This window comes from Aspergillus ruber (assembly GCF_000600275.1).
Source record: "Aspergillus ruber CBS 135680 unplaced genomic scaffold scaffold00041, whole genome shotgun sequence".
Taxonomy (NCBI): domain Eukaryota; kingdom Fungi; phylum Ascomycota; class Eurotiomycetes; order Eurotiales; family Aspergillaceae; genus Aspergillus; species Aspergillus ruber.
In genome coordinates this window covers 23,866-51,025 of record NW_024467337.1, presented here as the reverse complement: position 1 = coordinate 51,025, position 27,160 = coordinate 23,866, and the positions used below count along the sequence as shown (strand labels likewise).

Below are 27,160 nucleotides of genomic sequence, written 5' to 3'. Positions count from 1 at the left end.
AAATCCTAACGAGAATCTGCTGGAGGGATATAAAATGGCACTGGCTGTGGCGACGGAGAGAGGGAATATCGCTGTGGTGGAATTGCTACTCGACCATGGAGCTTGGCCAAGAACAGTAATGCTTTAATTCTTGCTGCAAAGCCGGGACATACAGAAATGGTGCGGGTTTTGCTTTTGAGGGGTTGGATATTAACGAGATGGGCGTTAAGGGGCCGTTGGGGGATGAAGGGTTGGATGAGACTGGGACGGCGCTTCACAAGGAAATTTTCCAACGTTCATGTTGAGACTATTGTACTCTTCATCGATGCAGATGCGAATACTAATTTGGAGGACGCTCAGGGAAGGACTCCAGACCAACTGGCTAAAGAATGTCACCAGCCTGCGATTCTCGAGAAGCTTGGAAAACTCCCGTCGTCGTCTTTGGCACTACCGCCATTCATGCCGAGTCCAGGATCTACTGAGTCAGGCTCATTATTTCTAGAAAGGACCATAAGGATATATGAAAGAATAACAGTATTCTTTATATCCCTCGTTTTCTTCTGTGTCTACCAATCTCGAAAGATGTACCGCCCATGACCTAACTTAGCAAAGATTATAAACAGCCTCATGGAAGTTTGCAGAAAAAAAATTACGCACCTTCACCAAGCCTCATCACCAAGGTAGTTCATCCACGTCAATCAACCGGCGATTATCCTTATAAAAGGCGTGTTGTGATACTTGATGGGTGACTCCAAGTGCCAAAGCGCGCAATAATCTTCGGCACCATATTCCGTCCATGAGGGCACTCCTGTTCCGGAAAACTCGACCGAGGTAGTCGTCATATGGGATACTCTTTGTGGTAGTGCAGTGTAATCCATACCGGTCATTTTATACCACATCCTGGACAGCACAGCCTCGTTTCAGAATCTTCCTAAATGTTCTCATAGCTTTATGGAACCTCTTGTCTTTACCGGGCTGTTTAATATGGTACTCTAACGAATGGAACACATAAATTGCTATAAGTGCCTGATGGATGAAATAACTTCAATATCGCCGGATGCTGCAACGAATACTGCAGAGTCAGTATTATCCCCAATAACCGGGAATAATAACTTGGAAACCACAGGCTTGAACGTGTCCTGCGTCTCCCAGAGTCAGCTAAGCGAGCTCACAGCAACAAAAGACCTCAAAGCTCTCCACTCTCTAGGCGGCCTCACCGGATTAGCAGCCAGTCTGAGAACAGACCTCACAACCGGCCTCAAAGATGGCGGGGGAGACACAGTCAAGATAGACCCCGGATTCACAGCCAGGAAAAAGGAATATGGCGAAAACCGACTCCCCCCAAGAAAGCGCAAGACATTCTGGCGCTTCGCATGGATGGCATTCAATGACAAAATGATGATCCTCCTGACCGTTTTAGCCACCGTTGATTTGGCCCTGGGAATATATCAGTCAATTAGTGCGGCGCTGGAAGAGCCCGATGTCCAGTGGGTGGAAGGTGTTTCGATCATCGTTGCGGTGGTGGTTATTGTCCTGGCCACTGCGATTAATGATTTCCAGATGGACTGCAAGTTCCGGCTATTGAATCAGAAAAACGATGAGCGAGATGTCATAGTTATCAGATCAGGGAGGGCGCAGCAGATTTCTATTCATGAGATTGTCGTGGGTGATCTGGTTCATCTCGAAACGGGAGATGTGATTCCAGTCGATGGGATTCTGATACACGGGTTCAGTGTCCAATGCGATGAATCGTCTTCCACGGGAGAGTCCGATTTTATTGAGAAGATACCTGCTTTGAAGGGAAATATTGACGACAGTGTGATTTACGACCCGTTCATGCTAAGCGGTAGCAAAGTCTCCAACGGCGTCGGCACATTCCTGGTCATCTCTGTTGGAGAGAACTCGAGCTACGGGAAGATCCTCATGTCCCTGCATAACGAGATAGAAGAAACACCACTACAGCAAAAGCTCGGGGCACTCGCGAAATACATTGTCCGCGTCGGCCTGATCGTCGGCGGCGTGTTCTTCCTCATCATTTTCATTCGGTATCTCGTGCACTTGAGGGGTATTAAAGGAGGACCCAGAGAAAAAGGTAAAAGCTTCCTTAATGTCTTTATTTTGGCGATCACGGTCGTTGTGATTGCTGTTCCGGAAGGTCTTCCGCTAGCCGTCACAATGTCGCTGGCATATGCAACTGCCAGAATGTTAAAGGATAACAATTTGGTTCGGCTACTCAAGTCATGCGAGGTTATGGGAAATGCTACCACTATCTGCTCCGATAAAACGGGGACGTTGACTCAGAATAAGATGACTGTAGTGGCTGGTCGCGTTGCCACCTATGCGCCTTTTACGGACGAGAATACCACTTCGAGGACTGAGATCAAGACTGATGTCATGTCCCTACGCAGTGCGATGGCTTCTCTATCTGGTCTGACTCGAGATTTAATCAAGGATTCAGTCATCCTCAATTCCACGGCACTGGAAAAAGCAAACGGACAAGCGGTACAGCTTGTGGGTACTAGTACGGAGGTTGCCCTAATCGAATTTGCACAATCGAATCTTCATGCAGACAGCGTGATTGCCGAAAGAAAAAGGGCGGAGATAGTCGAACTCTTTCCATTCAACGCCAACAGAAAGTGCATGGCTGTTGCCGTGCGAATCTCATCCGGCGCATATCGAGTGTATCTCAAGGGGGCTCCTGAGACGATCCTGCAGAAATGCAGTTGCATTTTAACGGATTCTCATACTGGTCTCTTCTCCTGTAACTTACAAGATGAAATGCGTAACACCATGGGAGATGATTTGCGCGGCTTCTCAAGCCAATCGCTTCGCTCGATAGCTCTCGCATATCGTGACTTTGACTACTGGCCTTTACAAAAGCCAGTCGGGACTGAGTGCAACGATCTCCTCGACGAAGCTCTGCAAGATATGGTGCTAATTGGAATGTTTGCCCTACGAGACCCACTAAGACCAGAAGTCACCCAATCGGTACACGACTGCCAATCAGCGGGGGTAAGCGTACGGATGGTCACCGGCGACACATTTCTTACCGCAAAAGCAATTGCTCTAGAGTGTGGTATATATCAACCTGGAGGTATTGCAATGGATAGCTCAATCTTTCGCAAGTTATCCTCTTCTCAATTAGACATGGTTCTACCGCGATTGCAGATCCTATCTCGATCCAGCCCTGAGGATAAACTTAGGCTTGTGTCCCATCTGAGACGTCTGAGGGAGACCGTTGCCGTGACTGGCGATGGGACCAATGATGCTTTGGCGCTCAAGGAGGCAGATGTGGGATTTGCAATGGGGATTCAGGGGACTGAGGTGGCAAAGGAGGCATCGTCTATCATCCTGATGGATGATAACTTTGCTTCCATTGTGAAGGCCATTCTGTGGGGGAGGACTGTCAATGACGCTGCGGAAAAGTTCCTGCAGGTAATTCACACCCCTAGCTATGTTAATGAAAAGCAGCCACTAATAATCCAACAGTTTCAATTCACAATCAACATTACTGCCGGTATCCTCACCATCGTCTCCGCCCTATCCGGCGGCACAAGTGCATCCGTTTTCACCGTCGTCCAACTCTTATGGATCAATCTTATCATGGACACATTTGCAGCGCTGGCACTTGCCACAGACAGACCTACTCGTCGACTACTCAAACGCACCCCAGAGCCCAGAGGCTCTCCGATTGTCAAGATAACCATGTGGAAGATGATCGCTGGTCAGTCCATATACCAGCTCGCCGTTATTTTTGTACTGTATTATGCGGGGGAGCGGTTATTCCATTGTAGCACGAAAACAGAAAAGCACCAGATACAGACGATGACATTTAATATATACGTCTGGATGCAGTTCTTCAATATGTTGAAGTCAGCACTCCCTCCCCTCTTCTTTATCAGAACACTCGTAAACTAACACCGGGCAAATGATAGTTCCCGAAGAGTCGACAACGGCTGGAACTTCCTCGACGGGATTACCCACAACTACAGCTTCTTTTGCGTCCAGGCTGTGATTGTTGCAGGCCAGGTTCTTATCATCTTCAAAGGCGGCGAGGCGTTTGGGACCGTAGCCCTGACAGGAGCACAATGGGGATGGTCCATGCTGTTTGGGCTGCTGACGTTTCCAGTTGGATTCCTTGTCCGGCTTGTTCCTGATAGGATTGTTGTGATTGTTTCTGCTGGTATTGTGTCTATGAGGAGGATGTTTCTGGGCCCCGTTGTACTGCGATGGAAAAGCTACATGCATGTTTGCTTTCCGATTATGTTTCGTTCGAGAAAGGAGAGGAAGGACTCGTCCTCGTTCTTGGACATCGCACCGACTAATATTGCCTCTGTACCAAAAGGAGACCAGTATATCTCGTTAAGGTCAGGTCTTGGGAGTGACAAGTCTGGAAGTGGGAGGTCCGAAAGGAGCGGTTCATTCGATCTTGTTCGTGCCATTGAGAGCGCGAAAGCTGGGTCTTTTGACGGAACACCTGGGCTTGAGGTTCATCCTGGTACTTGCAAGGATGATATAGTTACAGGTCGACTTGAAGAGGTCTGAAACTTTGACATATGTTCGAATCCAGTTTGTCTTAAAATATTGATCCATATGCTCTATAAAGGAGCACAATTCGTCCATATTCTTTTTAAGGTCACCCCGGTTAGACCGGATAAACATGCCTAGACTATACATAGCCACTCTGCCAGTATTCACGTCGTGGCTAGGCTCAAGAAAATACCCCACACTAGTGTATACCTATGTTAGGGCAACACGGAGTCTTCCGGCACTACCGAGATATGGAGACCGGAGAAGGATGCGCTAAGGAAAATACAATATCCACCGATGGAAGTGCAGTCCTATGTAACACATCTCTACATTCCCAACCCCATTTTCATAGCCTCAACCCTCACAACATGACCCTACCCATACAATCAGAGTATATAACCGCTTTTCTTTGTGGCCTACTCGTTTTCAACATCCTCCTCCTCATAGCAACCTTCGCCACAATTCCGGCAATCCTGGATAGTCCCCTCCTCGGGCCACTGTATGCGCTATGTCTGCAACTTGTTGTGGCTATCTTTGCAGTTCGGTTGTTTTATCAAGCCACGAATCAGATGTTTGAATTGAGGAACAAAAAGACCATCGTTTTGATATTGGTATATGGTGTTTTTCCTTTGCCGATTATGGTGATTAAGGTCACTGGCGGATTGCTTTCGATGGTGTGCGGGTGTCGGTGTTAGAGTGCAGAAGTATGATGTGTATCCTTTCTGACTCTCGAGAGAATTTGTGTTTCACAAGTGGTAATGTATAAAATGAAGTTGCCATCATCACAAAAGCAGCAACTGATCCATCGGGGTATATATATACAGACACAGTTGCAACCAAAAAAAAAAAAAAAAAAAAAAAAAAAAAAAAAAAAAAAAAAAAAAAAAAAAAAACAGTCATCATGTTCAGAGATGCGAGTGGGCAGAAAGGAGACCGGAGCAAAGTATGCGGACGATCATCTGTCGTCCGGTTGGTGTCGGGATGGCCGGATAGGCTCGTATGTAGGAAAACCAAGCTAATATGCAGTTCTGAGTATAAATCATTGATTTTCTCCCCCTCCCTCTTCATTGCTTTTGATGGTCTGCATCAATTCGTAAAGCTGCCCGAGTTGTTGGTCTATAGCCGTTCGGCATTAGCATAGATTCGGATATAGAAGCCGGAATAAGAACCCACCACTCATCTTATCCAACTTCGCCTTGTCCAACTTATCCCCAGCCCAAGCATCTCCCTCCAACTTCTGCGCATACAGTTGCCACTCCGTTAAGAACCCGATCTGCTCCAGTCAGTTTTATTCCCCCACATTTCCACGCGCAACATAATTCCCCGAGAGAAAACATACAATGTGCACCGGATTTTCGGTCTCCCTATGCGCCCGGAACTCCGCCTTGACATACAAGTCGCCCAGAATGCGCATCTCCGGATCGAGCTTCTTGCGATGAACGCGGAGAAGGCGGCGGTAGAGCTGGACGGGTGGGAGGAGGGCGACGGCTTCAGTGAGGCTAGACTTGGAGCCCATTGAGGATGGAGTGGCCATTAATAACCGGGGAAAGACTCTCATTTTGACGAATTAGCTTGTTTGCTGCTTTTGGTTGATTAAGAGTGTTGTAGTTGTAGTTGAGGAAGAGGGTTCCGATTATTTACTGCCGCGGTTCGGGATCGGGATCGGTAGGCGGTGGGGAGGGGTTGGTTTTGAAGTCATAGAAAAGTGCACAGCAGCAGCGAGACTCAATTGATCATTGAACGATATAAAGGACCTCCGACACTCTCTCTGACCACGGCAATTGACTCAATGCGCACATAAAACCCGCTCCTAGTCACCCCTTTACGATAACCAGGTATCACTTCCGAAAATGCTTCCAACACCATGTACCTCCCACGTTTCCTTTGACACCATCTACGAACCGTCCGAAGACTCCTACCTCTTTCTCGACACGCTCTCCTCCGAGTCCGAGTCAACATGGCTCTCAAATCGCTTCAACAGCACACCCACTACAGCACCGGCCAATAACACACAAAGCACATCTACATCACCTCTAGTCGTCGAAGTCGGGACCGGTTCGGGCGTCGTTCTGGGCTTCGTAGCCGCCAATTCGCAGTTGATATTTGGTCGACGGGATATCCTTGCTCTGGGGACGGATGTGAATCGGAATGCTTGTTTAGCAACGCGGGAGACAGCTGTTAAGGCGGTTCGTGAACAACAAACACCGGCATCAGAGTCAGTACCAACAGCAAAAACACCATACATCGCTTCCATAATGTCCGATCTTTGTACACCTCTCCGACCAGGGAGCGTCGACGTTCTCCTTTTCAATCCCCCCTATGTCCCGTCAGAAGAAGCACCCCGGTTGCCCACCGTGACAGAACAAGAAGACAAGAAGGACCTGTCACGATCAGCCAAATTTGAGCAGGACTCGTACTTTCTATCTCTGACGTATGCCGGTGGTGTCGACGGAATGGAAACAACTGATCGGCTTTTAGAGGCGATCCCGGGAATTCTGGACCCTGTGCGTGGAGTTGCGTATGTTTTGCTCTGCAAGCAGAATCGGCCGGAGGAGGTTAAAGACAGGATTCGGGGGTGGGGAAATGGATGGAAGGCTGAGACAGTTGGGAATAGTGGTAAGCAGGCGGGGTGGGAGAAGTTGGTAATTGTGAGAGTATGGAGGAGTGAGTAGTTAGGTAGCTTTCTGTTGGATTATATTCTTGGATATCTTGGTACCGTCGGACGGTGTAGTGGTTTAGATACTTTTCAGCTGGAGAGTATCCTCTCCCGTTGATTCCAGAGCCGACTGCGTCACACTCTCCAACTCATCGATGCAGACACGATGCCTTGCTCTCGGGATTATCCACGCTCCCTTGACAGGGTGAACTCAATCCTCAGCTTCGTCCGAGCATTCTCATCTCAACGACTGTAATGAAAAAGAATGAGATTATATCTTTTGCCCATCGCACAAGCGAAGAAACAAACGAAACAGGCCCCAAAACAAGAACTCCTTTCGATAGAAATGAGATAAGAAAACAAAAAATGAAACCCTTTAAACCTCAGCTTTCAACCCAAGCTTAGAATCCCCTACCCCGTCCCCGTCCGCGACCACGACCTCTGGGGCCACCCCGTCCCATACCACGGCCACCGCCGCGACCACCACGGTCTGCTTCCTTGCGCGCCTTGTTCTTGGGCTTCGGCTGGTCGTCGACGAGGAGAGTATCCAGTGGCAAACTGTCGGGGAGGATGTAGTACCGGATCGTAGAACCACGGATGTTAATCGTGTCGAGGGAGATGGGGTCGCGGCCCTTGGGTGTCATCTTGACGGTGCGCAGGGCGGTGTTCATTTGCGGCGAGACGGAGGTGATGGTGCCGTGAAGAATTGTTCCTATTGTCTATTAGTCGAGCCGGAAAAGAAGTATGGCAGCGAGAATGAATGGGGTAGACGCACCATTCTTCAACTCGATCGTCACGGTCTCGTTGGCGCATTTCATCAAAAAGCTGTCATGTCCGCGTTAGCCCAACCTTTCCTGTCGAGCAAAAAATGAAAAGCTCAATGCGATCATATATATGCCTGAGCACCTTCCAGCAGTTTCACACGCGAATCATCCAACAGCAACAACGTAGCTCAACTTACCGGACAAGCTTCATTTTAGGCGGATTTCCGTACTGCTATTGCACGGCAAGAGATTCAAAAAAGGAAGAGATAGAAGGATATTTTCAAAAAATTAAGAGTGAGGGATACTGGCACGATTATTGTTAAATGGCTAGGATTTCCTCAAAGCTGCTCGCAAAGCTGTGGTTTGGTTGGAGGTCTGGTCGCGGCTCATCAGAGGCTGAACTCCAGAGCTTCGACACGTGACCTACGACTACAACACACAACTTCATCAACGAACAACCAGACAATCATTGACCCTTAACACCGTTTTTCTTGTCTGTGTCATGAATTCTATGGCTCGGCTTTTGTTGGGCGGACAAAATCGGTATTATTTCTACGGCTTTCATTACATGCTGAAAATCATGCAAATGAGTCCGGAGCAGACGAGTCAAGTCTGCTCTTTCTGCAACTTTTGCCTCCATGCATGTCCATAACTATATATCAACCATAATCCAGGGGATGCGAGGAGCCATACACTGGCAATTATAGTCCCCAAGAAACCAATCCCGACAACCTTTGTCAATGGCAACACAGCAGCAACGACACCAGCCCCGCAAAGAAACTTATACATGTTCATCCCAGCCATTGCCGTCGCCGGCCGTTACGCATGCAAATCGATCATCAACGTGGAGAGTGTAGTATTCACATCAATAACTGTATTACCCATAAAGAACAGCATAATCAGCGGGCCCGCAATAGAAATATCATAGTTCATGATCCAGCTGTATCCGAGCACGAAGACGCAGGACAAGTACACCAACGGCAACGTGATCTGCAGCCGGACTTTTTCCAGTGGAATTTGTTGCAGTTGGTCGCGTGTTTGCTGATTGTGTTTGACTTCTACCCCGACTTTACGGCCGTGACGCCGGAAGTTCCAGTCGGCTATGGTTCCGGTTGTCCAGCGGGCTGCGAAAGAACCAGCTGCGAAGGGGATGTAGCAGAGGCCAATTTGGAGGGCGTTATGGTTGAACTTTTGCTCTAAGAGGGCGGGAATGCTGGTCATGACTGCCATGAACCCACAGTAGAAAAATGTGTTGCAGAGGATTACCAGACCAACGGGCTTGCTGAGGACGACTCTTAGACTGGCAACGATACCCCAGAGTACGAGGCAATGGCGTTGCTCTTTTTTCTTGCTAGATGCTGGTGTCAGACGAGCCTCAAGATCAGAAGCTGTAGGGGCCGGTGGTGGATGTCGTCGATGCTTCAACTCAAGGAACACGGGTTTATTCCACGACTGGGGAGGCAGACTGCCATTTCCAACAACGGTGCGACACGTCTCTCGCAAGAAAAACATAATGATAAGAATCATGACTCCCGCGAAGATAACTAAAAACCAGAAGATACTCCTCCACCCCAGAAATTTGGTCAGTATACCCCCCAATATTGGTCTGAGGGCCGGCCCAATTGTGAACCCTAGGGAGGTATACGCCATGTATTTTCCACGGTCAGCTCTAGTAACCATATCGGCCACCGTGGCCATCGACACTACGGTTGCGCCACTGCTACCGAAACCCTGGAAGCAGCGAAGGATAATAAGCGCTGCGAAGCTGTTTTGGCATGCCAATCCGATGTTCACCCCGAGGTAGATGATGAGCGACATGAGAAGCACTGGTCTCCGGCCTTTCCGATCGGAAAGATTACCCGTGAGTAACGGGACGAGACCTTGAACTATCTATGTGTCAGTGCCAATGTCAGTATCGTCAATTCCATATCTGGAGGGATTTCTTACCATATATGAAGTGATGGTCAAATTGAGTTGACTCTGGGATACATCTAGATCCATTGCCATCGAGCCAAGTGCCGGGAAGTAGATATTTACAGACACAAGATGTAGGGCCACGGGCGGAGCGGAATGGGGAGGCGTTGGTCATAGCAGCTGCGTTAATTGAGCGGCCGTGTCAGGGAAGTCAGGTTTACGCGGAGAGATTGTTCGGACTTGACACGCTAGATCAAAAATGGGACTGGTTCAGAAGGTTTTACCCCCGACATTTCTGCTTTTGGGTGGTGCTAATGCGGATAGATATACCCGATGCCTCTTCCAACTAACCATCCCACCGCTAGTTGACTACGGTATTGGCCTCGAAGCTCATGGGCAAAACATGGTTGTCCGCGTCAATAGAGATACCCTAGCCATCCAAGGATTTGCCCTTCGCGACCTGGGAGGCTCCCGGATCCACAATCCAACATTCACAGCCCATAAGTTCAATTTTGATACTCTCGCACGGGGCAACAACCCCATCTTCATGGATGATATCATAAAGGTATGGGACCGTATCCACCATGTCGTGCTGCAAAACCATATAGGGTACCTCATGGATGCTTTGGGACTGGATAAGCATGGTGGGTGGCCGATTGTGCGGGAAGAGTTGAGGAGTGTTCTGGATGATGGCGAAGGAGGCCGAGGAAGGGAAGTTTATGAGCATTTCCTGAAGAAGGAAATGGCGTTCAAGTGCTTTTTGAAGACGAGGTTGGCGGATAATACCTGGCATGTAAGTATCGATCACTATTCAGAATTGTGTGGCTTGAACTGACATTTGAGGTGTGTAGTTTATTGAGAGGATGGTTCCAAATGTCGCCCTGCGACATTGAGCGGGTATCTAGATATAACGAAATTTATAAAGCCGTAAATTATTAAGATGATGGTCCAAAATCACTATACTTTGAGACATCATGCAAGAGCTCTGGACAAGCAACGGAATAGGATATCCAATCATGAGCCTAATTATCCTGAGCCCTAAATGGTGGTTTCCCAATGGCAGGCAGAATAGGACCTCTACAACTACCATTCAATGGTAAAATATAAAATAAGAAGGAAATGGTTTGTGATACGAAGCCAAGCTAAGGGAAGGGGGATCACAGTACCTCATGCATCCCCTTGAGAATTCCAGTTATCCCATCACATAACAATTCGGCATGCTCAGGTACCTCGTGCAACCGAAATCTCACCTGAGGATCTTGTCCATTATCAGACATGGCCTCCTAATGGTAAGCCTCAAATGACCGCGGTCCTCGAAGTCCGAGTATATAGAGTTCATTGTCTGACGATGGCGGTGCCAGTGGTTGGGGCAACGCGGGTGTTAGGCGCGGAGAACCGTCTGAGGAATTGCTCTCACTTGGTTCGAGATCACCTTCCCACATTCTCTCGGAAACATAGTCGGAAAAATTCATGCCAAGGACATCATTTCTATACTCGTCTCTGGTAATCTTGTAGCAATTATGGTCAATTCCGATGTAGATGAGTGAAAGGTGAGGCATTAAGATGATGATGCTAAGGACCTGCTGGGCAAGTTTGGCTATCTCATTTAGCCCGGCTGATCCATTTCTAGTCTCGAGGAATTTTTGAGGTATAAGACATGGAGGTTGGGGAGATTTGGAAGTTGTTGTAGGAAGAAGTTCAGCATATTCAACGCCATTAGTTGTAATTGGTAACAATTAGTGAGATAAATAAAAAGCTTACAAAGCCTCATTCAGAAATACTCATAAAGAGCTTGCGAAGTTGTGGCATATTTCCACCTGTGATGAATGAATGCATCCCCCATCTGAACATGAGAAGATATATTACCCCGTCCCTGTTTTATTTGAAGTTAAAGTGGATATTTTTCAGACATGATTGATGCCTACAAAGTATTATTTGGTATAGCATGCCCATGTTAACACCAGAGTCCCTTTTGGCGCATGCATTAAGCAACACAATTTCAAGAGTGCAAGGGTATACTTGATAAATAGCATTAAGGAAGGAGAGGTCATTCTAATTCCAAGAGTTCAAGATTTTAGAGGACTTCGACATCGGTGCTAGGTTTAGATGTCTTGTTCAATTTTTGTAATGCATTGTCCTGGAATAGCCCTGTAAGAACTTCCAAAAGACCACTGAGATTGGGCCATTTTGGCAATGCACAAGGGGAATAAATTGGCGGCTTTGACCAGGATTATTGTTCATTGTGTCAGTCTAGGCTGCTGCGCAGCGCTCTTAAGTTAACCTCGTGAGCGTTCTATCAGCACTGCTAGTCCTTCTAGATTAGAGGCTTGGTCGATTTGAAATACCGTCAATCTTTCATGGGGAAGAAGGTAGATAAGGTGGGATAACCAACAAAATAGTTTGAACGATATAAACAATCAAACAAGAACCGGAAACATGAGACTCCAGGAACAGTTTACAGTCAATTGATCAATCAGTACGAGGCTGATGAAGAATGACTACCCAGGATATTCGGCAATTAATGGCATATGCATAATTCTAAAGATGCATGGGTAGTTGGAGGTGGTTCAAATAAGGTTGCCATGACAAGGGGGAAAAAAAGAAAGAAACAAACAAAAAGAAAAAAAATCGACAACCAGGAGCCTCAGACAAAAAGGCATTAACATATTACTCTAACCCAAAAACAACCCCTTTCAACAGACTCGCCGTCTGCATATCTGTCACTTTAGGCCTTGCCCACTGTTTAGTGGATAGCAGGTTCGTCAATGGTGCAATCTCATTTACGGCTTCCTGCTCTCTTTTGTCTCCTACCTGAGTGGTAGTAGTCGGCATCCAAATACTCTCAGTGTAGTATTGCGGTTCCCCTTGTGGGCCATCGGGCTTAGTTTCGAAAGTCACAACGTGTAATGTATACATTTTGCCTGTTTCTGACGTGTAGCCCTTGGAAAGTGGCTGGCAGTAAAAGTCGTAAATGCGCGCATGTTCGGGGGGGAGGAAGTCCTCTTCGTTTGCATCCGGGGCATCCATACGAGAGACGGATAGTGCGGCCTCCTCGATCTCTATGACTCGTGTGAATAACGCGTGGTACCTCCCTGCATCAAGCAACCACTCCCGTTTTGGGCTTCGAAGCAGAAGGTTCAATCCCCGACGACGAAGACGTGGCCAGCGGCACTTCCAGGCAACGGCGTGCAGAGGGAATATCAACCCCAAGTCCAGACTGAGTGTCCTGGAAAGGTCATCCGGGTAGCGATCCGTGTCTGAAATGAGCAATTCCGACAAGCGCAGGATCTCTTCAAAGCTATCCCGGCGCCCATCCCATGTCGTTTCGGTTCCCGCTGTATAAGAAAGAATTCCTATTTCCGTACTGTACCACATAATACGGATATTGTCCGCAGCGCTCCTTTGTTTCTTATCCCACGTTGCCTCTTTATGGTAAACGAGTTCCTCGAACTTGACTTTCCACCGGTCGAGATTATTGCGGATGCCACTGAAGACTTCTACGAGATTGGTATCGAGGGGTTGTCCTTTGCCAATGCTCTCGTCCATGTTACTGAATAGCACGGATGTTGAGGTGACCAGGTCTACGAGTGCAACGCGTGATTCACGGAGGTTCCCGAATTTCTCTGGAAGCACAAGAAAGTCCTGCTTGTCGACCGCATTGAGAATAATCCGGGTGCGCTGGCCGGGACCGAACTCGCATGTGTTGAGGTTGAAGAGACTCAAAATTGGCGCGAGCTCTGTTTCCATGAATTGTGATTCGAATGACTTGTGTGATTGACCCCAAGCGCCTATAGGCTGAGTACCAGTTTTATCGCGCCACTCCTGTAACAAACGGACACCGCTGGTGATGTGCGATGCCGCGGCTGGAGCATTACCGCGAAGAAACTCAAAACAAGTAAACAGGATACTTGCCATCGTCACCGCGGGAATTGCATTTGGATCCACCTCTGCCCTCGCGATAACCAACCGAATCGCCCGGTTGTACAGTTGCACGGCAGTTACGAACCCTGTACTGCTGCTGCTGCCACTGCCACCCTGCAATCTCTTCAACCCCTGCTCTTCATGAACAGACCCGATAGCCGCAATAGCCTGCCGAATAGCCGGCTCCACAAGACTAAGTTGCAACACACTCCCATTCCAAAACGCACTTTCAAAAAACCCCGCCAACAGCGGCGCACTCTTATGGAAGAAAAACTCCAGCGCTCGTGACTCGCCTGGCAATGTCACTGTCGGCACACCGATAAGCTGCTTGGGCACTATTGCAAGCATTTCCTCTTGGGCTGGGAGAAAACCATCGCATTTTCTCCCGCCAATTTTACAACTGCATGCATTATCAATTCGAGTCCCAAGATGCTTGGGTTGTGACGTGTCATACCGTTTGCATTCCGGCTTTCCCTCGTCGCATTTGATTCTGCGTGCCCTATTTTGATTTGGACTATTTAGTGTTTGTCTTGTTATCAGTTGGCCTCGATAACTGACTTGCAGGTGAGACAGCCTGTCCGCACTTTGGGCTTACTCGCTCGGGATCTCTTCACTGGGGCATCCACCATGGCGCACTGATAATATCGAAATCAAATCGACAGACTACTAATTCAGCGTAGCAGCACAGGTGAACGGCGTCATCTGACAATTATGCTGGATGACACGTGACGTAAGACAAGATAAGGCTGAAACGCTATTCCGATTCAGGGAATGTTGTTCCATTTATACTTAGGGCTTGTGATTGGCCCATTCGTATACATGGTGGATTGTGATAAATATGACTATGGCGACTGAAGTGCTTCTCGAGGCAGGTTGTACAAGATATGAAATGTACAAAGTATACGAGAAACCGCTATATCCGGCATAGAACATATAAAAGGGCATCATGTGCACGATCATCACCTCAAACCACACCGATCACTTTATACAACAACAACAACAACAACAACAACAACAACAACAACAACAATATCATGGCCATCGTCACCATAATCCTCCTCATCCTCGCCCTCTTCACCCTCCGCCCCCTTTTCAATCTCCTCCACAACATCCGTCTCGCCCGCTCCACCAAACTCCCCTACTACATCTTCCCGGTCTCCGAAGTCAACATCCTCTGGCTGGGTATTCTCGAAACCCGGACCTTCCAAAACCTCGTGAAGAACTGGTTCCCAACAAACTTGGCAGATTATGTCTACGATAGCGGGTTCAAGTTCCGGTGGACGGTCAAGGATCGATTGAAGAGGAAATATGGGGGTGTTTATTTGATTGTTACGCCGGGGGTGGTGAGTTGTCAAGTTGGGGATGCAGGTGTTATTGCGCAGGTCTGTAGACAGAGGCGGAGGTTTCCGAAGCCAAGTCACCAGTATGGTATGCCTCGCTCTCCAGGATTATATTGTGGTGGTTGTCGCTGATCATAGCAGAGGGGATGGAGATATATGGCTCAAATGTTCTTACTGTGAGTAGACCATATAGAGATACAACTGACATGCTAACATAGACAGAGCGAAGAGAAAGAATGGATCCGCCATCGTCGCTACACGCAATCATCTTTCAACGAAAAAAACAACGCGCTAGTCTGGCAAGAAAGCATCCGCCAGGCTATCGAAATGACAGCTCACTGGGTAGACCAACACCCCAGCACCAAGGATTCCAAGTCCGATCTCATCATCGTCGGTCTTCAAGACGACATCACAAAATTAACCCTGAATATCTTCTGTGGTGCGGGCTTTGGCGTACACCTCCCTTTCAAACCTTCTCTAGAAAACACTACAGAAAGGTCGAATGCGCATAACCAATTCAGAGATTTGGCATCACCACCACCAGGATATGACTTCACATTCCGCTCTGTTGCGGAGTATATAGGCCCTAATCTGACCTCCATCTTCCTGGCAGTTGGCATCCTTCCCAAATGGCTATTCTGCACCCTACCACCATTCTTCAAAATGCCCCTAAAAGCATACCATAACCTAGGCAAATACCTCCATGCACTCATTACCATGTCCCAGGAAGAAGAAAGCGACGCGCACAACCTCCTTGCCGGATTAGTTCGTGCGCGACGAGAAGAACAAGGGGACGAAGGCACAGAGTCGAAATATGGTGCTGGTCTCTCGGATCAGGAGATACTGGGAAATTTGTTCATGTTTACGATTGCAGGGCACGAGACATCTTCTACGAGTTTGCGGTTTGCGTTTGTGCTGCTTGCGATGCATCAGGATATCCAGGATTGGTTGTATGAGGGCATCAAAGAGGCTGTTCGTGACGAACCTGAAGATTCAGCGAAATGGGACTACGCTCGGGTATTTCCTAAGCTAATTGCTCCGCTTTGCGTTATGGTCCTCAACTTTCTCCCAGTCCTCCTAGCAGACTTTAGCTGACAGTACCAGCTCGAAACCCTCCGCCTCTACCCCCCAGTAGTAACCCTCCCAAAATGGACCTCCCACACCCCCGCCCCCATTACCTACGCCTCAACCACCTACACCCTCCCGCCCAACGTCCCCATCTCTCTCAACGCAAATGCCCTGCACTACTCCCCCGAGTACTGGGGTCCGGACGTAACCACTTTCTTCCCGGCCCGCTGGGACAAACGCAACACAACCAGCTTCCTCGCAAAAAACGACGGCATCGAGGGCTTATCCGTCGCAGGATTAGATGTTGAAACTGTGCACAAGCCCATCCGCGGTGCATTCATTCCCTTCAGTGACGGGAGTAGAGCATGTATGGGGAAGAAGTTTGCGGAGGTAGAGTTTGTGGCTGCGCTGAGTGTTGTTCTTTGGCGGTGGAGGGTTAGGCTTGTTGGAGGTAAGGGAGCGAGGGAGAGGGCTGAGAAAGCATTGGAGGAGAGTTCGGCGTTTTTGACTCTGGGGATGAGGGATGATGTGCCATTGAAGTTTGAAAGGCGTTGATTAGTTAAGGTGATTTCTAGATTCTGGGTGTTAGGTATTGATATTCTTGTAATAGATCTATATACTGCTCTATAATACAAATATGCACATATATCAGTCACATACTCGTCGCATATGGGAGATTCGGGTTCAAGACATCAGGTACCCCCCATGCAGCACTAGTACAGAGCCGGTCATAGCATTAGACAGTCGATAAAAGGCTAAAACTTACAAGTAAACTAAGATATTGAATCAGATAATCAGAATCGGTTCATTCTTCTCATATTCTTCGACTATCAGCATTGAGAAGCGAGAGAAGATCCCAGATATACAATGAGCGTATCCCAATAGCCGATAATGGAAGATACAGTGGAATCAAGATAAGAGAATTTGCTCGAGTTGCCAGTGTATATGCCCAGAGAGATTGCCGAATAGGCACGCGAGCAATTTCGTTTCGATTCATTAATGCTGACTGACTCCCATTAAGCTACATCTCGAAATGATCTGGCATCAATGGCTCTGACCTGCTCGCTTCTTCATGCGGTGGCTATTCCTGTTCTATATTCCCAGATTGCGGTTGTATGGGTCAACCCTTATACAAACCCTTTGGACAAATCTTATATTCCTAGTGAAATAAATCCTACGCTATCTGCCCTGGCAACTCTGTCTATGGACGAGTATCTCTTTCTGTCAACCCAGTTAGAATCAAACTCTCGGCAGCATCATGGTTGCAACGGTCACCAGCAGAGCCAGGGGTGCAAGTCGAGAAGGTGGTGTTGCGAATTTGGATGTCCATAAAATTCATGCCTGTAACTATCTCCTATCTCTATTACTAAAGGCTCATGGATTTATCAACTATGCAATAATGCCCGGGGTACACATGTCAGCTGTGAGAACGTCAATCGAATGTAAGTACAGTACGTCAAACAAGTAGGATATCATTATCGCCATATATTGCGAGAAATTAGAGCAGTCTAACCCAAAACACTGACTAACTAATTGTCCGAAATAAACAAACAAGTAAAATAACAAACCGGAACTAAATAGCAATGAAAACCATTCATAGTCATGCTTCCATCATATTACCACCCTAACCCGCCCCACAAACCCCTCCAGCCCTGAAAGCCCACCAGGCCCCGACCCTGACAGAGGCGCAGACGATGCCAATGTCGAAGCACCAGGCATGACAAGCACCCTCGACCCAATCTCTACCCACTCCAGGGACGTCACAAATGAGAATGTAATATGGACGTCCTCAGCTGCGTCCGTTGAATCGATGGCCTTCTGGATATCCGCATTGCGGCGTTCACGGGAATCGCCATTGATTTGTCCGCGGTCTGGATCGCCATCGAAACAGAAAAACTCGGGTTCAGCTGGCGATGGCGGGGTCGAGATTACTTCATTTTCAGCTAGTTCCACGCAGGTCACCTTCACTGCTGTTCGGATATTGGCGATGTAGACGATGGCGTTTCCGCCAAGAAGCAAAGGCGGAGATTCTGCTGATGCAAATTCGCTGGAAGAGAATGTAGCAACAAAACCAGTGTGAAGTGGCACAGGATCCGGTAGACTAGCCAAAACTGTCCCTTTACGGATCCTGCTGAGGTGCGGTGGTGGCTCGTCTGATTGTGAAATAGGTTCAATACCAATAGTTCCGACTTGGTCCTCTGTGAGTTTGCGAACGGGTAGCCTTAAGTTTCTGACACTGACAACGCGGACATGTTGCCAGTGCGGGTTCGCCAATAACGGCCCGACAACTAGTGTATCTCCTATCGAAACAGCACCGTAGCGGACGAGACCGCATAAGACAACGCCCTGGTTTTGCTTTGACGTCTGGTCCGACGATATCGAGTAAACCTTCGACGGTGGTATAGCAAAAATCTCGTCAATATCGAATACATTACCAGTGGGTGGTTGCGATTGCGCCTTGGACAAATCGATAGTCCGTAGTGAAGGCTTCGCTGGGACTGGAAGATATCGTAGAAATGCATGTAACTTCTCTATCCCAGAGCCATCGACAGCACTTGTGAGGGCGATAGGTACTGTCAATAGCGTATCACCAGCCATGGCATCAATCACCTTCTTCACTTCCCCACCTTCCACTGTGCCGATTCGCTGCAAACCCGCAACCTTGTCAGCTGAACCTGACACAGGTAGCATGGCAGGTTTCTTGCCGCTGAGCTTCAACACCGACAGAACCTTGGCGAGCGTATTTCTCAGTCCCGCGCGAGAAGCGAGGTCCATCTTAGTTATTGCAATCAAAATAGGTACTTCGAGTTTAATGCAGAGTTCCAAGTACGATAGAGCCAGGTCGATTTCCGTGGTCTGTTCTGCGGGCTTGCTGTCGCTACCTGACGCAGTTCCATCGTCGCAATTGGCGGGAATACAGAGTATCACGTAGTGAGGAGCCCAGCTGATCAGTCCTCTGAGCATAGATTTCGAAAAACGCACCGAGCCGGGAAGATCAGAAACAAAGGCTAGACGACTACCCACCGACATAGCATGGATGTCATCCCATGCAGCAACGTTGCCAGACGCATAGTTGATCACATCAACCGTGTCAGAGGAATCGCCCGAGTATCCAATCAACTCCTGAGCAACGGAACTTGTGATTCCGGAAGAAATCTCGTGTCGATGCTTGAGCAGACTCAGCCTGCTTTTCCCTCGTCCATTATCCAGCGAGGAAGACGTCAGCGTACCCAGCAGGGAGGATTTGCCTGCGATACTGGGACCAGTGATGGATACGCGGATCTGCCCGGTGCTAGAATGATCGTCTTCCGAAACAGGCTTTTTCTCAACCCCAGACGCATCACCCTCTTTTGGCGCCGCACGATAATAGTCCAGATCAGGACTAACGAGTGCCTCGGCAACCCAAAGACCCTCTATGTGAGATTCGACTGAGTCGCCTTCCCACTCACATTCACCAACAACGACCCTTCGCAAAACATCCATCTTACAGCCCAAACTACCCGCCATGATCTGCAAATTGCCCAAACTCTCCTCCAGCTCATCCTGAGTAAGTCCAACAAACGTCCCATCATCCGCAACGCCAATCTCATACAGCGCACCCTGGCTCTCCTCAAGCCCTGGGAGCAATCTAGCCGGCCTCTGCGGAGCATCCGACTGCGATGCCATGTCAGGCAGAAGAGGCAGCACGAGATTATTAGTCGCGGTAGACGAATGAAAGGGCGATGACTGCTGTAACCGCCACAGCAGCTGCGTTGTCAGATGCTGCAGCCGCTCTTGCCGACTGTGCGTTGACCGGGTTTGCTGTGGTTTCATGGCGGTCTCGTAACTAGACGGTGTGGTGGGGAACGAAGTTGACACGCTCGCTCGAGAATGGTACGAGCCTGCCACAACATGTCCCGTAGACATATACGTGTACAACCGACGAGGACGCAGTAAAAGATGCAGCTTATATTCGGTCGGACCCTCCTGTGGCTCCGGGTCCAGCTTCGAAATCCCATAGTCAGACAAAGAGTCATGATCTGCACTGCGCAGCGTCGCGCTTGAACAAGTTCTAATGGCCAGTCGATTACCGGCAAGAGTAGACTGAGGCGTAGAGGACTCCGATATCGACCACGGCGAAGACACCCGCGGAGGATCGGGATCAAAGGTGAATATGGATGCCATTTCCAGTAATCTGAAAGCAATGTACGATGATATCACGAAATCAGCCACGCCGCGATATGCGAGAGAATAATGTTATTGCAAATCCCCCAGAGTCAAGTAACGATGGATTCATTTTGGGGGACTCGTTCGCAAGAGAAGATGCCGGTGAAATTGGCATGCAAGTCACACCTGCAAGAAAGAACAGCGAGTGCAAGAGAATAACGCACTACTAAATTACCAAGCAAGCTGCATTTTGAAGAAGAGCAAGCAAACAGTTGACAATGTCCGAGTGAGTCAGTGGAAGAGGAATAAACATGGCACTGGTTGATCTCCGAAGGGTCATGCGCTAAACTCGTTTGGGATGCGAGGGTCAGGTGACATCATGTGATAGTATGTAATGTATGTGAAGCGGGGTCTCTCGGATCGTAGCTCAAAAGGGAAATCGGGAGTCGATTATTCCGGACTGACGAGGTCTATATGGAGAGGACTAGCTTGACAAAAGATGTATATTGCCTAACGAACATACATGCGCGTACACAGCTGATTGAGTGCTTAATCTACAATATGTGTGCACACGTCGACTATGAGAATCTCCTGGCTTCGCTACTCGGGCCAACCATTTATCCGACCAATCCTTATCAGTATGCACGTGGGGCCATGTTGGCCTGATTGTCTTTGTTACCTAAGGTGTCGACCGTATACACCTGCCATAAACGTCTCTAGACAATGGTATCATTCAAGCTCTAGACTCTGTACAGAATGCAATATAAACAATGCAAAGATTATCCCCATGTTATAGAGCGCCAAAACACCATGATGCACGTGTTGAACCAGTTGAAGCCAACCCAAATAGATCCCAGACCCTATCTCAATCCTCATTATATCCCCAAATCATAAACATCCCCTCACTCAGTAGTACTCAGTAGATCTACTCCCTCCCCTTACACTTCCCCTGCGCAAGGTGAATATTCCTTGCCGTCGTGCGGGTAAACGCTGCGCCACACACCGGGCATTCAGCCTTGGCCACAACCCCCGACTTCTCCCGCTGATGGCGAAGCAGGTTGCTGAATGTTGAGAATTCGCGGCCGTTGCAGCCATGTTCCCAGCACTGGGGCTTGGGCCGGAAACTTATGACTCGCACCTGGCGATCTTGGTCGGTTGATGAGGATGCTGATGCGGATCCTGTTGGGGCGGGTGAGGGAGAGGTGTAGTATGGATTTGGGCCCGGGCCTGGGTGTGGGTGCTGGGGTTGTGGACTGGTTGATATCGAGGGGGCGTGGGATCTAGAGATTGTTTGTTAGTGTTTTGATCGCTGAGTTGGACTTTAGATCTGACTCACGGAAGTGAGGATTCTGGGAGGTAGTATTCGGGTTGTTGGACAAAGTACGGGGGTGATCTGCAGCAGTTAGCCAGGATACCCTTCTCATCGAAAGTAGTACAACGCACGAGGGCAGGAAGGATTGATCTGACATGGATGGAAGGGTCCCAGTTACCGAACTACTGGGGTATGCGTACGACATTGAAACACTACTCTCGTCAGTTCTCGCTTCATACTATAACGAGCAAAGGCGATCAAGATACCTCCTCGGATGATGAGCACCTTGAGGAAGCCCATGACTAGGGACCGAAAGATACGACGACGACTGATAATAACTCCGTGGAGTACCATGCCTCGCATCATAATCAATAGGAAAACCCCCCGGTGGCACCGACTGCTGCGGTGAATACGGTTGATCAAAACCCATAGGTCCCTGTTGAAGATGCGGATGTGACGGCCGTCCTTGCCAGCCCCAGTCTATTCCGTCAGTAAGTACAGTAGCTCAGCACCGCTGGAAAACATACTATGTGCCTCGTGCGCCATATTCCCCGACAAGTACTCCGACCCGACCGCGACAGATCTCGCTGTGCTATATCTGGAATCTGACGCCGCCAATTGTCCACGACTCTGCGGAGACTGTCCCCCAGGATAAGCTCTCGGCGATAAAAATGGCGACCCAGTCGGTCCCGTATTCAAACCAATTGCCGGCGACGGAGATGAGAAGCTGCGCGCGCCACGAACACCACCCCTCGGAACTGTGTCGAGGTTCCCAAAATCGCCCGCTATGCTGGGGACAGGGCCAGTAGTAGTATTTGGATCTGCGAAGCCCGAAGGGTCCCGAGCGGGGATGGAGAGGTGGTTCTGCAATAGACCCGGGCTCGGGTTGAGGTGCAGCGGTGACTCAACTGCGGGTGTGGTAGTATACGAAGGTGGACCTTGGGACGAGCGAGGCCGGCGATGTGGCTGAGAAGAAGGTATGTTTCTGTAAGACATCTGGCGGTGGTGGCAGGTGGTAGTGTATATAACAATTTAGGAGGCAAATGCAGTTGTACAAGAAACACGAGGCAAGTCGGGGAAGAGGGATGCAAATCCGAAAGATAGTCGTAGTATGCATCAAGCTAGTAAAATGTAGAAATGTTTTGGGGCAAAAAAAAAAAAAAAAAAAAAAAAAAAAAAAAAAAAAAAAAAAAAAAAAGAGCCTCAAGTACTAAATGTACAAGTACGGTGGATTCGTCCAATGTACGAATTACTGCTGCCTCGATATTGGCTGCAGCCCTAGTGTAATGACATGTGCCGTCCGTCGGTTTTTGGGGCCTTTTGGGTTCGAAAAGACACCGGGACTCTGTCGTATTTATTGTACAATAACTCGCATTTCAAAACTGACTTGATGGGCCGGAGTACATATAAAATAATAATAGTGGGTTGGGTTGGAACCGGGCTGTTCACAATCACTGCCACGGCTCTAGTACGGGATAAGAGGTGGTCTTGCACCCAACATTCGTATCGTATACAGAGTAGTGGTCCCGTCGCTCGTCACTGGCTGTTGTCGGGTCCGGCCGTGTGATTACGCAGGGAAACAACAAAAAGAAAAGCAAGCAAACCATAGCAAACGGCTGGGCTTAACTGTTGGCATTTGGCATTTTTAGCAATCTTCTACATTTTCCGAAAAAAGCATATGAAACACTTTTGTCATTTCTTTTTTTATTACCTTGTATGTTGTGCCTCATTTGGGGTCCTTTTTTCTTTCCCTCGGTTCCCCCTTTGTCACTGCGACATGTCATCTCGGAGGTTCTGGTAAGATCCAGGCGGTGCAGTGCTTCATTTGCCTTTCCCCTCTTGCTCTTCCCCCAGTTTCGATTTCCCCATTGTGATCAGTGCCCATCAGTGCGAAGCACCGACACCGAAGCTCCGGAGAAGGCAGTGGAGCGAGCACGAAAAAGGGACAATACATACACTGTACCGAGGAATGAAAATCAGCCTCACGGGGTTGTCCTGAGGCCAAATAACCAGACCCAGAGGACCACAGACCACAGACCACACTAGCCGAGATAACAGGGACGATAGTCAATAGTTTGGATACAAGAGCGCAGCGCCAACCGAGATTCTTTGACGAATCGACGATGTCACGGAAATTGCTTCCTGCAATGATTATCCCCTTAAAATGAACTCGAGAGCTACAGCTTGATGGGGATAACCGGTCTGTCACCAACTGGCTCACGGTCCATCTGTCACTGCATAGTGCGTTCTTGTTCCTTTTTTTTCCTGTTTCTTGGTTCAGTTCTCCTGTCGCTCTCTATTGTCTGGGTGGATTAGTGTCTGTGTGTTCTGGAGGCTCTGCTCTGGGACTGTCGGGAACATTCCGCGAGAACACTAGTACGTATCTAGTATAGTGTATTCCAAGGCCAATTCAGCCCCAGAGATACACTTTGGTTGGAGCCCTGGATGGGCCGGAGGCAGATATCTCCATTTCATTATAGTGATGGAGTCACAATATGCTATGATGTAGCAAGAATAGACGAGGCGCATTCGAAATCACGTATAACAGACAGTAAAACTGAAACAAACAAAACCCAGTTTCTCACTGCTTATTGCTTACGGCCGGCACGTTTGGCCCCCTCCCCTCGATTAATTACATTAACCATGCATCGTGTCGTGTCATGTGCTCAGACTCGGGCACGGACTCGGGGGCAACGCTTATCCATAATTAGCGACACGATAACAACAATAATCAATCAGTTTTAATAATAATTACCGAGTAAAAGTAAAATTATACGAGTTACGAAAGTGTATGTACATCCGTACCCGTACAATGTGCCATGGAGGATGAGGATCATCTAGGCCCGGCCCACGGAGTCCTTTTCCGTACTTTATCGATCCTGTCGACCTGGCTTGACAGTCGGTCTGTGAACTGTGATTGTGATCTGGGGGGAGGCAGGCACGCTAGGTTAGCACCGGTGAAAATCAATGCAGGCGGGATTCGTAAGTGCGCATACAACACTACGTATTATGTATGTACAAGCACCCCGTATCATAAAAGTACCTACCTACCGCGCCCTATACATAACCGAGCTGAGCGCACAGGTACGCCTATCCATATCCGCTGCGCTGCGTCTGGGCGTCTACGTGCATGCTATGCATAATTGTTGGTTCAGGAAAACTTTCTATTCGATGGTAGCAATAAAGGGAAGACTAAGCGATCAGCCCTTTGGGCCAGGTCGGAATTATTCGGCGTGTTTTATTGAGGTCTGATTTGTCATTCGTCATTTTCCTTTCTTATTTTTCGTATTCGGTTCGTTATATTTTTCATGGCACAATAATCATAAAGTATATACACAAGAGAAGATGAAAATGAAATACAAAGGCGGTGCGGTGCACCGAAATTCCACCGGTACAATTAGTGGATACGGAGTACTCCGCACCGGATTCTTCCCCGAGATAGTTCTTAGACAAGGTTCCATGTTTCCCAGCGATCGCATGGACCTCGATTGATGTTCGCGAGATTGCCATTGCCCTATGGCTCCGGGCAATGGGCCTCCGCTCGGAGCAATTCGGTTTCGATGGCCCGGCGGCGGTCTTGTTCTGCGGCGCTCGAATTATCTTTGAAGACGTGATCCATTTGTTCCAGCGATCGACCCTTGGTTTCGGGGACGAAGAAGAATGTCCAGACAAAAGCGAGGAGGCAGAATACGGCGAAGAAGGTGTATGCGCCAAAGCCGGTGTTTTGGACTAGTGGGGGGGTAATGAGACCCTGTGTCGGTATCAGCATTGCTCTGAATTCTAACATGCTTTTTCAATATATCTGACTCACGATGATGAAGTTGTTGAGCCAGTTCGACACAGTCGAGAGGGATACACCCTTGGCACGGAGCGACGACGGGAAGATCTCTGTACTGCGTTAGTGGACGGTTTCTATTTTCGGTTTTGACTCATGTGCATACCAGATGGCATCGCCCACGGTACTGGCCCCCAAGAAGCCCCAAACGCGAGCATGTACAGAAGCAGCAAAGCCACACTGGCCCAGCCCTCGGCTTTGTGGACGGGCCAGTTGTCAGAGTACATTCCAACCAGGACTGCGATGATAACATGGCACGCTGTCATGACCGCGGCGCCGCTTAGGAGTAGCCATCGACGACCGAGACTATCCATGCTCCAGATTGAGGTGGTTACACCCACGAGTTGCGTGACGTTGAGGATGCCGGACATGAGGAGCTGCATGTCTGTGTCAAGGCCCATGGTTTCGAATAACGTTGGTGAGTAGTAGATTAGAGCGTTGACACCGATGAACTATAGCATGTTAGTGTCCGTCTGACAAGATGATACGTGATACGGGTCACTGCCCACCTGCTGAAAGAACATGATTCCAATACCGATATGCGTTCTGCGCCAGCACCCCTTGCCAAAGCAATCCGCCCAAGACGCCATTTCCAAGAAGAATTCTTTTCTGAGCCCACCGCCCTGAAGGTCGGGATGTTTCTCCGCACTCATTTCCTTGTGGAAACGAACTTCCGCCTGGATATCCAAGAATTCCTGTCGCACGCGCTTATCCGACGGCGGTAGTCGTCGCAGCTTCGCAAGGCTTTGCAGCGTTTCGTCGTTTCGTTCCTTGGAAGCAAGCCATCTGGGAGAGAACGGCAACAGAGCCACACCGGCGACCAGGATAAAACCAGGGACCATTTGCAGGAGGAAAGGAAGTCTCCAGGACCATTCGCCTGCCATAAATCGTGTGCCGTACGTGATCCAGTATGCGATAACGATTCCCAATACGATGCAAAATTCTTCCATCACTAGCAGCGTACCGCGGCATTCGGGAGGACCTAAGATCACAACAGTTAAAGGACAGGTTTCATTTAAGTGACGAGCAAACGTACTGATCTCAGAAATGTAAAGCGGAGCAACCATGGAAAGCATGCCAATCCCAATACCACCAATCGTTCGCGCAACAGTCAACATTGCATAATTCATCGCAGCAGTCTGCAGAACCGACCCAATGGTAAACACAACAACAGCAACCACAATCGAATACCGTCGAGAAATCTTGTCTGCAATCCAACCCTGGTTCAGTGCACCGACCAAAGCACCCAACTCGATCATCGCCGTCATCAGACCTTTCCAGAATCCACCTCCAGGGGCCCCAGGGGCTACCTGCGGAAATTGTTCTTGAAATTGATCCATTACTAGAATAACAGACACCACACCCTGGTCGTAACCAAACACGAGACCACCTAGTGTTGAACATGCTGCGCAGAGGAACACGAATGGGTTGGCTACCAGGCCGCGCAGGCCTGGTGGACCGTATGGCTCCCTGTCGGCTGCTGCATTCTCGGCATGGTGGGCGAAACCGTGCAGGGATTCCTTGTCAATATCTTTGGCCTCCAGTTGCTTTTCATCCATCCTCACGTGGGTAAGACAATGAGGTGAAAGGAAGGTAAAAAGGAAGAAGGGAAAGGTGAGGAAGGGAAAGATGAAGAAAGCCAAGAGTTAGCAATGAAATTACAACCAAGGCTAGCTCCAATCAAAGACTCTGCCA

At 48.7% G+C, this 27,160-nt stretch overlaps 14 protein-coding genes across 14 annotated transcripts in view; 6 read left to right on the top strand and 8 right to left on the bottom strand.

Annotated features, from left to right (window-relative positions):
- EURHEDRAFT_548494 (uncharacterized protein) overlaps positions 1 to 821 on the top strand; it is a 1,681-nt gene extending 860 nt beyond the window's left edge. The window contains exon 3 of the mRNA XM_040787485.1: positions 311 to 821. Coding sequence (XP_040634600.1) covers positions 311 to 576 — 266 coding nt within the window. The 3' untranslated portion in view covers positions 577 to 821. The remainder of the gene's footprint in view (positions 1 to 310) is intronic.
- Positions 822 to 1,003: 182 nt separating this feature from the next.
- EURHEDRAFT_389959 (calcium-translocating P-type ATPase) lies at positions 1,004 to 4,533 on the top strand. The gene is made up of 3 exons (XM_040779812.1): positions 1,004 to 3,414; positions 3,469 to 3,851; positions 3,915 to 4,533. The coding sequence occupies exons 1-3, from the start codon at positions 1,009 to 1,011 to the stop codon at positions 4,522 to 4,524; spliced, it is 3,399 nt and encodes a 1,132-aa protein (XP_040634599.1). The 5' UTR covers positions 1,004 to 1,008; the 3' UTR covers positions 4,525 to 4,533.
- Positions 4,534 to 4,596: 63 nt separating this feature from the next.
- On the top strand, positions 4,597 to 5,336 carry EURHEDRAFT_416953 (uncharacterized protein). The gene has a single exon (XM_040783090.1). It carries the CDS (start codon positions 4,878 to 4,880, stop codon positions 5,202 to 5,204), a length of 327 nt encoding a protein of 108 aa, XP_040634598.1. The 5' UTR covers positions 4,597 to 4,877; the 3' UTR covers positions 5,205 to 5,336.
- Positions 5,337 to 5,385: 49 nt separating this feature from the next.
- On the bottom strand, positions 5,386 to 6,114 carry EURHEDRAFT_534008 (succinate dehydrogenase assembly factor 3). The gene is made up of 3 exons (XM_040787273.1): positions 5,849 to 6,114; positions 5,683 to 5,782; positions 5,386 to 5,625 (listed from the first exon to the last, which is right to left on the bottom strand). Exons 1-3 carry the CDS (start codon positions 6,065 to 6,067, stop codon positions 5,549 to 5,551), a joined length of 396 nt encoding a protein of 131 aa, XP_040634597.1. The 5' UTR covers positions 6,068 to 6,114; the 3' UTR covers positions 5,386 to 5,548.
- Positions 6,115 to 6,359: 245 nt separating this feature from the next.
- Positions 6,360 to 7,181, top strand: EURHEDRAFT_406478 (S-adenosylmethionine-dependent methyltransferase; the record flags this gene model as incomplete). The annotated part of the gene is made up of 1 exon (XM_040780461.1): positions 6,360 to 7,181. One exon carries the CDS (start codon positions 6,360 to 6,362, stop codon positions 7,179 to 7,181), a length of 822 nt encoding a protein of 273 aa, XP_040634596.1.
- On the bottom strand, positions 7,163 to 8,331 carry EURHEDRAFT_416949 (mRNA splicing protein SMD1). Its single transcript, XM_040783089.1, has 3 exons — positions 8,127 to 8,331; positions 7,941 to 7,990; positions 7,163 to 7,877 (listed from the first exon to the last, which is right to left on the bottom strand). Exons 1-3 carry the CDS (start codon positions 8,138 to 8,140, stop codon positions 7,567 to 7,569), a joined length of 375 nt encoding a protein of 124 aa, XP_040634595.1. The 5' UTR covers positions 8,141 to 8,331; the 3' UTR covers positions 7,163 to 7,566.
- Positions 8,332 to 8,413: 82 nt separating this feature from the next.
- Positions 8,414 to 9,930, bottom strand: EURHEDRAFT_389955 (putative MFS multidrug transporter; the record flags this gene model as incomplete). Its single annotated transcript, XM_040779811.1, has 2 exons — positions 8,414 to 9,819; positions 9,877 to 9,930. 2 exons carry the CDS (start codon positions 9,928 to 9,930, stop codon positions 8,749 to 8,751), a joined length of 1,125 nt encoding a protein of 374 aa, XP_040634594.1. The 3' UTR covers positions 8,414 to 8,748.
- Positions 9,931 to 9,986: 56 nt separating this feature from the next.
- Positions 9,987 to 10,678, top strand: EURHEDRAFT_466036 (uncharacterized protein; the record flags this gene model as incomplete). The annotated part of the gene is made up of 2 exons (XM_040785064.1): positions 9,987 to 10,120; positions 10,168 to 10,678. Coding segments are annotated over 2 exons (645 nt in total), but the record flags the coding sequence as incomplete, so codon positions are not given.
- A 1,832-nt stretch (positions 10,679 to 12,510) lies between these two features.
- Positions 12,511 to 14,424, bottom strand: EURHEDRAFT_509629 (Zn(II)2Cys6 transcription factor; the record flags this gene model as incomplete). The annotated part of the gene is made up of 4 exons (XM_040785921.1): positions 14,323 to 14,424; positions 14,219 to 14,263; positions 13,027 to 14,164; positions 12,511 to 12,900 (listed from the first exon to the last, which is right to left on the bottom strand). Exons 1-4 carry the CDS (start codon positions 14,391 to 14,393, stop codon positions 12,511 to 12,513), a joined length of 1,644 nt encoding a protein of 547 aa, XP_040634592.1. The 5' UTR covers positions 14,394 to 14,424.
- A 374-nt stretch (positions 14,425 to 14,798) lies between these two features.
- Positions 14,799 to 16,793, top strand: EURHEDRAFT_509627 (cytochrome P450; the record flags this gene model as incomplete). The annotated part of the gene is made up of 4 exons (XM_040785920.1): positions 14,799 to 15,192; positions 15,246 to 15,280; positions 15,327 to 16,157; positions 16,209 to 16,793. 4 exons carry the CDS (start codon positions 14,799 to 14,801, stop codon positions 16,725 to 16,727), a joined length of 1,779 nt encoding a protein of 592 aa, XP_040634591.1. The 3' UTR covers positions 16,728 to 16,793.
- Positions 16,794 to 17,783: 990 nt separating this feature from the next.
- EURHEDRAFT_466103 (uncharacterized protein) lies at positions 17,784 to 20,336 on the bottom strand (the record flags this gene model as incomplete). The annotated part of the gene is made up of 1 exon (XM_040785070.1): positions 17,784 to 20,336. The coding sequence occupies one exon, from the start codon at positions 20,334 to 20,336 to the stop codon at positions 17,784 to 17,786; it is 2,553 nt and encodes an 850-aa protein (XP_040634590.1).
- A 907-nt stretch (positions 20,337 to 21,243) lies between these two features.
- Positions 21,244 to 21,480, bottom strand: EURHEDRAFT_466010 (uncharacterized protein; the record flags this gene model as incomplete). Its single annotated transcript, XM_040785058.1, has 1 exon — positions 21,244 to 21,480. A coding segment is annotated over one exon (237 nt), but the record flags the coding sequence as incomplete, so codon positions are not given.
- A 188-nt stretch (positions 21,481 to 21,668) lies between these two features.
- EURHEDRAFT_277485 (uncharacterized protein) lies at positions 21,669 to 22,773 on the bottom strand. The gene is made up of 2 exons (XM_040778179.1): positions 22,158 to 22,773; positions 21,669 to 22,110 (listed from the first exon to the last, which is right to left on the bottom strand). Exons 1-2 carry the CDS (start codon positions 22,624 to 22,626, stop codon positions 21,869 to 21,871), a joined length of 711 nt encoding a protein of 236 aa, XP_040634588.1. The 5' UTR covers positions 22,627 to 22,773; the 3' UTR covers positions 21,669 to 21,868.
- Positions 22,774 to 25,144: 2,371 nt separating this feature from the next.
- On the bottom strand, positions 25,145 to 27,024 carry EURHEDRAFT_518776 (sugar porter family MFS transporter; the record flags this gene model as incomplete). The annotated part of the gene is made up of 5 exons (XM_040786720.1): positions 25,145 to 25,381; positions 25,442 to 25,518; positions 25,572 to 25,917; positions 25,975 to 26,447; positions 26,502 to 27,024. The coding sequence occupies 5 exons, from the start codon at positions 27,022 to 27,024 to the stop codon at positions 25,145 to 25,147; spliced, it is 1,656 nt and encodes a 551-aa protein (XP_040634587.1).
- Between the last annotated feature and the right edge of the window lie 136 nt (positions 27,025 to 27,160).

Excerpts from the sequence above, each read along its gene's own strand:
- EURHEDRAFT_416953 (XM_040783090.1), top strand. The coding sequence starts at position 4,878 with ATGACCCTACCCATACAATCAGAGTATATAACCGCTTTTCTTTGTGGC.
- EURHEDRAFT_416949 (XM_040783089.1), bottom strand. Across the intron at positions 7,878-7,940 it reads GACGATCGAGTTGAAGAATG|GAACAATTCTTCACGGCACC; the intron begins GTGCGTCTACCC and ends AATAGACAATAG.
- EURHEDRAFT_277485 (XM_040778179.1), bottom strand. The coding sequence starts at position 22,626 with ATGTCTTACAGAAACATACCTTCTTCTCAGCCACATCGCCGGCCTCGC. Across the intron at positions 22,111-22,157 it reads TATGGCGCACGAGGCACATA|ACTGGGGCTGGCAAGGACGG; the intron begins GTATGTTTTCCA and ends CTGACGGAATAG.
- EURHEDRAFT_389959 (XM_040779812.1), top strand. The coding sequence starts at position 1,009 with ATGGATGAAATAACTTCAATATCGCCGGATGCTGCAACGAATACTGCA. Across the intron at positions 3,415-3,468 it reads CTGCGGAAAAGTTCCTGCAG|TTTCAATTCACAATCAACAT; the intron begins GTAATTCACACC and ends ATAATCCAACAG. Across the intron at positions 3,852-3,914 it reads CAGTTCTTCAATATGTTGAA|TTCCCGAAGAGTCGACAACG; the intron begins GTCAGCACTCCC and ends GGCAAATGATAG.
- EURHEDRAFT_534008 (XM_040787273.1), bottom strand. The coding sequence starts at position 6,067 with ATGAGAGTCTTTCCCCGGTTATTAATGGCCACTCCATCCTCAATGGGC. Across the intron at positions 5,783-5,848 it reads CCGAAAATCCGGTGCACATT|ATCGGGTTCTTAACGGAGTG; the intron begins GTATGTTTTCTC and ends TGACTGGAGCAG. Across the intron at positions 5,626-5,682 it reads GAAGTTGGATAAGATGAGTG|ACCAACAACTCGGGCAGCTT; the intron begins GTGGGTTCTTAT and ends GAACGGCTATAG.